General features: G+C 38.9%; 1 protein-coding gene across 10 annotated transcripts in view; it reads left to right on the forward strand.

The window, feature by feature from the left end:
- Positions 1 to 12,108, forward strand: part of DMD (dystrophin) — a 985,465-nt gene that overhangs the window by 853,772 nt on the left and 119,585 nt on the right. For all 10 annotated transcript variants that reach the window (XM_077927390.1, XM_077927397.1, XM_077927392.1 and 7 more), the window contains one exon: positions 5,120 to 5,180. In XM_077927390.1, coding sequence (XP_077783516.1) covers positions 5,120 to 5,180 — 61 coding nt within the window. The remainder of the gene's footprint in view (positions 1 to 5,119; positions 5,181 to 12,108) is intronic.

Genomic DNA, 12,108 nt, shown 5'->3' on the forward strand with positions numbered 1-12,108 from the left:
GTGTAATATTGCTGTTTGCAGAACTGTGACATGCAAGGAAACCAGGCCTAGATTGATTTTACGCTCTGTGGATGACTTTGCAGCAGGCAGTGAACTGTTTTTAATGTTATAGAGACAGATGTTGTCTATGCAGTAGATGTATACTGTTGCTACTAAAAAAAAGTAACTCTCGTTAGCCATATAGATTTTTGCAGTCCTTACAAAATTCCATTTGTGTGACTTGAGATAATAAAGCACAACTTCAAACTTTGAAACCTTTATAGAAGATTTGCCACTCTCTGAAGTCTAGGAAGTAAGTTCAAACATTTTATTCTCTGTGTATGTGCAAGACAGTCTGCATTATATTTGAAAGCAGAATGACAATAATAACAATATTTAGGCACAAACACCAAAGTTCACAGTTGAATGGTACCTTTTTTAAGGATCAGCCAAAGTGAGCTTTTGAATTTTCCAGAACTCTTCGTCAGGCAAGATACTTCACAATGGTGTGACAAGGAAAAACAAATACAAAAATTGGGCTAGATGTTCTGGCTCTGAGACCAGTTTGTAGACTCACTTCCTAGATGGAGGCTGCATGCTGAGTGAGCCCCTCCAAGGTCCTACATATAACAAGTTACACACTTAGGATTCTGTGATAAAGAAGCAAAGGCTGCTTTCCTCATTGTTTCAGAAAATTTGGCTTCTAACCCAGATCAGTCATGAAAATTAAACAACCAGGTTCCTCGGCAGGCAGAGGGGAGAAGAGAAACATGGCAGTCTTTATCAGTGGTTAGTTTTGGAATATAAGAGAGTCAATTAAAGCCAAATAATGGAGTGTTATCTAGTGGATGGCAGGAGCACAACCCTTAAATTGCAAAATCAATTTCCAGGTGTTAGAAGATTATCTCCCTCTATTTGTAGATTCCACCCACCCTGAACAGCTAGAGTCATAGTTCTTCAGGACACATAATGAGTAAAGGTAGCTCTGTTGATCCATAAGAAGAAAGAAAAATGCCAAAGTCCACAGATGTGTAATACCATTAATAGAACCTACCCAAAGTCACAGGAATGTGCAAAGCATCCAAGTTCTCCAGAACTCTTAAGCAGGCAAGTGCTTCAGAAACAGCTATTGCATTGATTTTAAGATTTTGGAATCAAAATTGACATTTCTGCCCCCCTCTTGTCTAATCAAACAGATGTGCTGAAAATAGTGTCCCACAGTTAGGAGTTAATGGGTAAATAGGGAAACTATTACTCCATCTGTAGGACTATTCCAAACAAACAGAACCCTAAAATTCAAACAGAATTTCAACTTTAGCTTGTCTTAATTTATCATGTGTCGTTATGCTAAAATGCAAAAGAATGTAAACTGTTTTGCAGCTTACTCTGTTATCGTGTTATATAATTTTGCCAGTTATGAGGAAATTACAGAGCAGCAATATCATTTTATTCTCAACAATTCTACAAATATTTTATTTCTTTTTTAAAAATTGGCTAAGATGAGGCTTAAGTGAACCATTTTTACTGGCATTGGGAGTCAAATAGGATCTACCATTATTTAGGTAGTTGAAGGCGTTCTCTCATTACTCTGCATCCAATAACGGGACCAGCATTGTGTGTAACTTGACATCCAGGTAGAAGAAGGACTGGATCTTGTGCTATCATATCATTTGGTAATAAATTTCATTTCTACTATTTATGATGCACTCTCCTTCATTGGAAGTTTTTAAGCAGAGGTTTAAAAAGGAGTGTGGTGGAGTCTCCGTCTTTGGAGGTCTTTAAGCAGAGGCTTGACAACCATATGTCAGGAGTGCTCTGATGGTGTTTCCTGCTTGGCAGGGGGTTGGACTCGATGGCCCTTGTGGTCTATTCCAACTCTATGATTCTATGATTCTATGATATCTGTCTGTCATGGATGCCTTAGTTGAGATTCTTGCATTGCAGGGGGTTGGACTAGATGACTCTTGGGACCCATTCCAACTTTACAATTTGATGATTCTATGGAAAAAAATTGTGCAAACTAATTTAAATGAATGAGTATGGCTAAATTGGTTCCATTACTTTCACTAGGTCTACTTTGCATAACATTTAGCTGAATGCCTCTCTAGAAACAATCTTAGTTCCTGAAGCTGCTTCCCTATTTACCACTTTTTTTAAAATCAAATATCAAAATGAAAAGCATACAGGGAAAGTGCTATACTTCTGCAGAAATGGCCGAGAACAACAGTGGACAAATAGAATCCACTCGTGCACTGCAGTATTCAAGTATCATATACGTATGAAGCTCACTGAATAATCTTGGGCCAGTCCCAGTCTTTCAGCCTAACCTGCCTTGCAGTGCTATTGGGTGGATAGAATGGAGACTGGGAGAACCATGTTGAAATGGAGATGGGGAGAACTTCTTGTTAACTCACAGCTTTCTCTAAAGGTTGTATCTCATTACATTGTTCATGAATTAACTGCAGTTTTCATTTGATAAATTTACCACACCTCCCTGTGCTTACAACACACACATTCACTTAAAACGTACATTTGTGAGCAATGTGTAGAGTGTAACGATTCAGTGTAAAGTGCTACCGTCCTGATCCTGTCATTTGGTGGATGCCTGGCAAGGGTCCAATTTTCATATGCAGTTCCATCACTTGTCAGAACTATCCTAGTCACATCAAGGGAGCCGTTTGCATTTCTTTGTATTCACCATGAATGGAACAATCCTAAGGCACAGGAATTCCATACATAGCACTACATCTAATTTCAGTAATATACAATTAATTTTAAAATAATATAAATTATTTTAAAATATTTATATATAAATTAGCACATAGTTGACCTCTTAGGGTGAAATATATTGTTATGCTTTGTTTTGTTTTTAAAAAGCAATACTTGCATGTTGTAATAATCATGAAACATTTTGGTATTCCTTTTTTTAAGTTGAAAAGAGTAATATGCAACTATTTTAATGAGCCACAGAGGTTTGAAATACATTCCTCTTTCCTAATCAACATTTCAGGTAGTTTCTGGTGTGCCTGATAATACATTCTTTTATATTGCGCAGTCCCATAACAGAAAGGCACTTTCGAATATTCTTCTGCAAATAGGAAATTGTATCTATCTTGAGCAAGTAATACACAGGGGGGAGCTCTCTGGCCATATTAAAAACCATTTTCCATACAGTATCCTTTGATTGACTACTAAAAATGGTCTTACTAGGAATTAAAGATACATGTCTATTACCTAGACTAGCTTTGTAATGGATGGTAAGCCTCTACTGGTATCCAGAGATAAGAAGCAGCTGTTTGCAGTGTTTGGGCTTGTGCCAGAAATGAGATCATGATTCTTAGAGCAGAGTTGAAATAGGTACCACATATTTTTGTTAACTCAAATTTATGCAAGGCTGGCATCACCCAGCAGAGCAAAAACTGCACGATGGGCAGCCTCAGCACAATCTGTTGATGGAACATTAAATCCAGTTATGCAGAACGTCACAGAATTGTTTGTTATTTCCAAGGCATTTAGTTCCAGTGAAGATGACTGCTTGCCTTCATTAAAAACAAAAAAACAAAAATGCTCTCTACATAAGATTATGTGATAGTAAGTTTTGACTAGATTAATTCACAAATAGGGGAGATAATGCCACTTCAAGAAATGCTATAATTACCTAGCATATATATTTATGTACATGATATATGGATGCACTAAAGATGACCACTTTTCTGCTCTTGAGGAACATGGCAACCTGTAGGTTAAATGACCTATTCAGTGTATGAAGAATAAAGTTTCTCAGCTAATTCAAATACTCCAAGATACTGTTGCATCTAACATAAAACACTGCTATAGGAAAATACATACATAATGTATCTTACACGTGTATTGAGCCATTTTGTCTGCTAGTTGTTTCTTGTTTGCCAGTGTGTCTTTAAAATTTATAATGACAGTTCCACTACTCTGCCTGAATGATATGCTAAGTTGTGACATGACAACAGCACAAAGTCACAAATCTCCTGAGCCTTGCTGGATCAGGCCAGTGGCCAACCAGATGCCTATGGGAAACCCATAAGCAGCAGCACTTTTCCTTGTTGTGTTTCCCAGCAACTGGTGTTCAGAGGCATGATATCTTTAGCAGTGGAACATTTTCTACTGGGGCAGTAATTAATAGGACTGTTACAGAAATTATCACTATGAAATAGAACCAAACAAACGTGAAGGACAATGTATTTTTGTATTTTTATTTTATTTTATTCCTGCTACAATAAATAATTGCATAGAGTTATGCACTCTCAATGAAATCTTAATTGGATTTGAGCCTGGTCATTATTTCAATCTGCAACATGGAAGTATAGCATCACAGCAAGATGTTAAAACAAAAAAATAAAATGGATGAAAATACCCCCAAGTTCCACATGTTCTAAGTGGAGGGATTTTTGTGTGTTTTTTGGCTTTAAAAAGAAATCACTTGAAATTTACTCATAGTATTCAGCTGTATTTTGTTTAAAAGGTAATTACAGGTGAATTTCATTAGACTTTGAATGTGATGTGGTGCTTAAAGTGCTGGAATTTGTAGGGACCACAATACTATTTCACAGCCTCTGTGCACATTTGGATTTTTATGTGCTCACACCAGCATCTTCATTATATCTTATTATTAAACTCTGTATAATATATGCATTTGACAATGGAAGCAAAAAAGGAACATGAACTGGTAAGTCTTTCAATTCTCACAAGAAAACCAAGGTATTACTTTGTTTGATGACAGTTAATCAACTAAGAGGAAAATGTAGAAGACAAGGCAGCAGGAAGCAAGGGCTGCGGAAGCCCTAAAATTTCTGTCCCACAAGACAGGCAGCATGCTTCTTCAGTTTCTTATCGTTTCTTTAAGTTTAGTAGTTGAAGAGGTTTTTGCATTTATCTTTGCAGCTGAATGAGTTCAATTTCACTCAGATTAGAGTAGAAATTTCTGAACAGCAGGTTAATCCTTCCTGCCTTCATGGGCAACTGAGCAAACAGACCCATATCAGTGTGGCCAAGTGTAAAATTGTAATTCCAGAGATTAATGTTGTCTTTCCTGTTTGCATTGAACTTGACCTCCATGTCTCTTTTATTTGATTTTATGTTTCGTTTTTGTTTTGTTTTTTGTTAACAGCTTCTGTCCAGGGCCCCTGGGAGAGGGCAATATCGCCAAACAAAGTGCCCTACTACATCAAGTAAGTATCAAACTATTATGATTAAATGCTTGGGGCGGTCAACTAATTATCTCAGCTTGCCTTGAAACAACTGTGAGAATTCTACTCTTTTTGGAGCCTACTGGTTCATACTGGATGTTTCAAGTAGAGCCTCCACTTCAATCGATAGCATAGAAAAAGATTTACATATAACGTAAAGAATTCTGAGGATTCCTTGGGGTTAAAAGACAGTATAATCACCAATATACATTTGAAATACAATAAAAAAAGTTCAGAATTCAAGAAGAATGATAATGTGTATTGGTCCTTTCTTTGACTGTATATGTCTGTTCAGCTACCATTGCTTTAAACATCTTGCACCTTATTTTGCTGCTTGATAATAAGAAAGAAAATAAGTATTAAAAGATACTGCTCCTGAAATCTACCCTAGACTGAATTTTGCAAGGGGGGGAGGTTGGAGTGGAATCAAAATACCCTCGCCCCCAAAGAGGCAGATTCCAGCCCTTTCAAAAATTATTTACACGTTGGCATAGCTAACTGGTAGTACTTTCAGTTAGAGGTCAGAGCATGCAAATCAGCCTCTTCTTCTGTCCAAATTAAACATTTCAAGTGATAGTTGAATAGACCATAAGTGTTGGCTTCAGTGTGATACGCATTATGTAGCGCTCTCACTGGTTGGACAACTCATCCATGAAAAGAGTACCAAAGAAGTTGTTTGGAACAAATGGGACAATTTCCTGTGACACACATTTAATTTTTGTAGTCTATTCAACTGTCACTTTTACAAGCTTTTTGATTTCTGTAGAAAAATCACTTTTTAATCTACCTATTTATTGCATTTGGGATCTCACAAAAAGGACTTCTCTGTAGTTTATACTTTGTTGCCAACATGGGTAGAAAGAGCTTAATAATGCAGTCACCCTACTTTTTATAATTTATCTCATCTTAATATTAGAATTCAATATATTGCCGTGTTAAATGTGTACAATTAAGTATTTTTTAATTTGTAGATTTTTCAGTGAAAATCATTTTTATCATGTGCAGCAGCATTTTACATTAATCTTTTGTTGTGCCCACACATCTTGCATAACTCTATTGTTTGAAAATACGGGAAATTTACATCTTAAGCTGTTGTCCAGCCTTTACATTGCTCCTGCTCTATGTCTGATTTCATAAAAGAAATTATTTCTTTGCTATTGGTCTTTAAATTATCAAAGGAGTTACCATACATTTCTTGCCTGTTCAGAAAGCAAACATTATATCTGAATGTTTTCTGAATTTGGACATGATTTTCTGCTCCAAAGCAACATAAATTGTTGATACTGAACATAAGAGGATATGTTGAGAGATGTCTTTCTTGCATATTTGATTGTTCATGTGTGCTTTTCTCATTTTCTTCTTGATGCTTGGAATTTTGGTGTTTTTTTTACCCAACTCATCAGTTCTACATTTTCAGTGACAGATCACTTTATGAGTTCATAAATCAGAAAATAGTTGCTTCAAAAGCATAAACAACATCCTCTTTGGTGTCTCAATGCTAGGCAACATCAAGCCACTTGGTTTTGACAGTTACAGCATCATATTTATCTAGTTGATGAATTAACAGCATCCAACAGTCATTAAAGTTTCTGCATTGTGGTTAAACTATTGCAATTTGCAGGAGGCAGAAAATAGAGACACAACACTAGCTGGGATTAAAGAGGCCACAACTTTATTAAAGGAATGTGGCGTGTCTATTAAGTCCAGCCAAGGGATTGATTATAACTCTTTCTGTTGCAAGCCCTGCTCCTAGGCAGTCAAGCAAGCTAACCACCTGGCACAACCTTACTCTCCATCCACTCCCTTGTGGGGAGAAGTAGATTTACCACTGGTGCCTCCACAACCCCTGATGGTTGTACCATGCCTTTACTACCAAACATCCCTACCTTGTGGGCCACTCAGCCTTGAGTGCAATTTAATGGTGGCTTTGCCATAGGAGCAGATCAGCTGTTGTATGCCATAGTGATGCCTACTTGTCATGTTCCTTTTAACAAATACCACACCACTTGTGAAGCATTATCTGCTTAGGATGGTGTTTAGGAGTTCTTACTAGAATCTCCAAAAAAATATCTTAAACAGAGAGTGCTTCAGTTATCATGTTCCTATGTTGTCTGCATTGGTATCTTAGGGACTATTATTGCTGCCAGCTTCAATAAGGTGAGGCAGAAAACAAATAGAGATGTAGGCTTAACCATTCACTTTCATCATTTCCCAACCTTGTTAGTAAGCATATGACGTTTCCTGTTTGGATCTGAAATGTATTACTTCTTTTCTTACCATAGTGTGAATTCATATTTCTGCCATCTCTGTGGTTAACAAACAAGTTAGGTATGGACCAATCAGTCTATTTGTCAGTTTATTTGTTTGATCCATGTCACTGGCACATGTGTTAAATCATCAATCTGTTCTTCCCTGTTTATGCTTTAAGCTGTGAATTAAAAAAATAAATCCACTCAGAAATTACAATTGCATTAGATATCTAAGTAAATATCTTCTAAACATATATCTTTAAATATAACAGGTTTAAATGCATTTCAATACCTATCTAAGCCAAGAACTGAATTGTAACATTCAGAGAATAACAACAAAGTTCCCATCTGCTTATTAGTCCAGGAGGTGCAGATCAAGTCTGAAAGCCAACCTAAGGTTTCCCAAAGTACAAAAAGTACTTAGGAAAAATGCTCTAAAGGGGCATTTAAATTCAGTGGCACACAATATTGATAGATTTAGTGGGAAATAACCAACAACCAGGTTTGGGGGGGTGGAATGGAATCAGGTAACTGGCAAGGGAAGTAGAAAGACATAGAGACATAGAGCAAAATAAGGTATAAGGAGAGCCATTTTATTGTCTGGACAGATTGTTTCCAGGAGAGGAGGAATGGGACTATAGCAGGCATAGGAAAACTCCGGCCCTCCAGATGTTTGGGACTACAATTCCCATCATCCCTAGTTAACAGGACCAGTGGTCAGGGATGATAGGAATTATAGTCCCAAACATCTGGAGGGCCATAGTTTGCCTATGCCTGGATTATAGGATCCCTCCATAATTTCTTCTGAGAAGCCAGGTTCAACAGGCCTCTTCCTTAACTGTCCTCTATCAGCAGCTGTTCTGTAATGCTATGGAAGTGAGAGAGATGGAGATACATCATTTCATGTTAGGAAACAGCCATCTTTTAGTAGCCATTCCATCAGGTTTTTGTGCAGGGAGAGACATGACTGCAGGGCCCCTCCATTGGCTATGACATTTCCCCCCGTTCCTACTTTTCTAAGCCTACCCCATCCGTCAATATATTGCAATAATATGCTCAGATTCAGAAGTGGAAGCCAGCCCCAAACCTAAACCCTTTGTTGTTATATAGCTTAGCAGGCAAATGTATAGGTTGAAAAGAAGAAAGACATCCTTATTTTCTTCACTCTTCCATAAAATGCAACACATGGCAAAAAGCCTGAAAAGAACATCAAGGGTCCTACCTCAGGCTGATAGGATCTCTGAACAAGAGCACTTTTACTGAGTGCTGTTATATCACTTGCTGCCTCCGAAAAATAAAAATGCCAACATCATACAACCTGTTAAAATGGTTTCTTCCGCTCTTGCCATGTGGTAGTATATTGCCTACAAAATTCTTATGACAATTGCAGGATTATCATCTTTTTCAGCTGTTGCAATCTGCAAGGACTGTGTTCAAATTTTATGAAGCTATTCCCATATGGATTGGCCAAATAAATCAAGCAGATTCCCACTGCTTCTTTTCCTAATGATTTTTTTAAAAAAATGTTTGCTTTACATTATAAAAGTTGCATTGATTACAATGTCTGCTTGGACACCCAGGAAATGCCTGCCTGGTAAATAAGGTAAATAATGAACTACAGGACATAGTATCAAGAGAAACTAAACAATATATCATAGGTGTTTAGCTATACGTACTGTACAGAAAAGAATGCCAACTATTATTTTTTTCCCTATCAGATCTTCCTTTGCTTTGCTTTCCTTGCAGCTCCCCAATCTAGTCTTTTTGTCACCTTCAACAGCTTATACTTCCTAGATCACATATTATCTTTAGTGCATAATTTACAAATAATCCCATTTCCCCCTAAGGCTAATACACTACATAGGCTTGCATCAGTTCGAAGTCCTGTGGAAAGAAGCATATAAGCAGAGTAGGCTTCTGACACTCTTTTATTTTAGCCAAGCCTTAATTTGTGCATCTGTACATAGAATAGTTGATAGTGTCCCTGAACCAGTGGAGAGTACATTTCCTTCACCACTAAATAATTATAGAGGCTTCACACTTCAGGGATTAAGAGTAAGCGTTTCCAGATGTGAGTGCCATGCTTTTGGATAGGGCTGTGGCCTGACAACTTATTTTCTGTACATTTACTGTTTAGTACCACATGTGCACATGCCTGCAACTATTCAAGCATCCCTAAAAGCAGAAGGCATTTTCAGTTTTTTAAAATATACATATTCATAGCCATGTATTATAACCAAGACCTAGATTTGTGAAAATCCTGTTCCCCCTCTTCCACAGAAGGCATCAATCAGACCAACTCCTCGGCTCACCCTTCTCTGCAGCACTTTCTTCTTCATGTTCAGGCTCCCAGAGAGTGGAGAAATCAGAGGCAGCTCCAGCCGTACTCTGGATTTCTTTGGCCACCCCTTCCATCTCTGTGCCTTGCAGCTGGGCTCCTGGGTCACTTCCAATTTCCTGTAGCCTATCAGTGGTATGGCCCTCATCTCTCATGGCGTCACGCTCTCCTCTCCATGGAGGCATCTCAGCCACTCTGCTCCATTTGATTCAACTGCTGGCACTGGCACCCACTTTTTTGCTGCTTCCCTCTCTTAAGCTGCTCAAGGAGTGTTGCTGTTCTTCCCACCATTTCAACACCTCGCTCACAGCCCCTCCTCCAGGAAACACAAATCCCACTGTTGACACCAGCGTTGCACGCCACCCCACTCTCTGATTGGTGCAACATCCCAGGGGTTCCAGGTGCTTAATCAAGGTCCATGTTTCCTTTTGGAAATGAGGCACAATGGAAACTGTGGTGTTTTTAGGATATGTGGTTTATGTACACATAGCTCAGTTGGTTATAGTATGGCACTGAAAACACCAAGGTTGCAGGTTTGATCCTGGTAAGAGACACCTGCATATTCCTGCATTGCAGGGGGTTCGATTAGATGATCCTCAGCATGTCTTCCAATTCTATGGTTCTGTTTACAACCTGAGCCTACGATGGGGTTCAGAGCATCAACACCCCAAAAGGAACTTGTTTCTCCCGAAACCACAGCTTTATTTTCAAACAGAAATCAAACACCATACTCTGCCTGCTGCTTTGCTTCTTGGTCACATAATTCCAAACTCTCTCCTCTGGCTTTAATCTATTGAGGGAGAGGGTCCCGCCCATTTGCTGCCTCACACCACGTCCCTTTGATCCTTTGTTCTGTTTATAGCCCATCACCTAGGCAATCACATCAACACAGAAGGCTAGCCTGGCGTAATTAGCTCTTAACACTTGTAATATCCAAGGATTAGACATTTCTAGCACACTTTTTAACACCCCAAGCCTTAATTAAATTTACTTGCTGAATCTGAGGATTGTAGTAGTCTGGCACCCCACAAACGCATAACACAGGGATAGGCAAACTCGGCCCTCCAGATGTTTTGAGACTACAATTTCTATCATCCCTGACCACTGGTCCTGTTAGCTAGAGATGATGGGAATTGTAGTCCCAAAACATCTGGAGGGCCGAGTTTGCCTATGCCTGGCATAACACTATATTGATTGCACTTTACCAGTCAAACCTTTCACTGCGCACCTCGAGTAGCACTGTGATGCCATGTTTGCAATATTTAAGTAGGGAAGTTACATTTCCCACTGAAGGCAGAATAACCAACCATGAGCCATCTGTTGATGTTTCTGTTAAATGTGTGCCATTTGATAGTTTCCTGTTGCTTAAGATTGAAACTTAAAAATCCTTATCTATTTATCTAGTAGTAGAAACAGGCAGAGGCAGAGCTAGTTGCTCCAGCACCCGGAGCAGCGCACATGCTGTTCACCTGGGGTAGGGCTAGCTGCCCGCGGGGGCAAGGCAAGCGCCCCAGGGGGGCACCACCCATAGCAAGCGGCCCAGGGGGCGGCGCAGCGATGTCACCCCCCCGGATGACACCTGGGGCAGACCACACCCACCGCACCCCTCTTCCTCCGCCAGTGGAAACAGGTCCCAGGACTGAGGTCTTCCTCAAATGAAGCCTTGCAACCTATGTTCCTTGACATGGTATCATGAGTTCCTCTCTTTGTGCTAATCTCTGACTTCATCCTTCTTCAATTATATCTAACTCAGTAACAACGCTTGCCTTTGGCTCTTCATGCTGTGCATGTTCTTCCAACTGGACATGGCGGGGAGGAGGGAGAATCTGCACAGAAACCATGCAGTATGAAATTATTTTTCTTTCCAGTACTTTTCTCTAAATTATTTCCCTCATAACCTTTTTTGTTGTTGTTCGTATTCAAATTATAGCAGTTGAGTGACTTTGGCCTCCTGGGGGAAATAACACCAGATGGATCTTCATGAGCATGGCTGTGTCTCTTTGATAGGGATCCATATGTAACTTTCCGTACAAATTAAGCCTTGTGATGATAACATTGTAAAAAAAAAGTAAACACAAATTCCCACTAACTCTGCTAACCTACTCATAGATTTCCAATCATGTTCTCTAGCTTTCTGTTGAGCACCAACAACTTTGCATATAACCATTTGTTTTTATTTTGGCATTCTCTCTTTCTATTCTACCTCTATTTTCTTGTCTTTTATTGACACAGAGATTGCGCTCAGCATTACTAAAAGCATGTTCACAACAACATCTTAATTAATTTTCAGTATGCTTCCCAGAGGTGAAAAAGGTACTCAAGT

The sequence above is a fragment of the Podarcis muralis genome, chromosome 4 (genome assembly GCF_964188315.1).
Source record: "Podarcis muralis chromosome 4, rPodMur119.hap1.1, whole genome shotgun sequence".
Taxonomy (NCBI): domain Eukaryota; kingdom Metazoa; phylum Chordata; class Lepidosauria; order Squamata; family Lacertidae; genus Podarcis; species Podarcis muralis.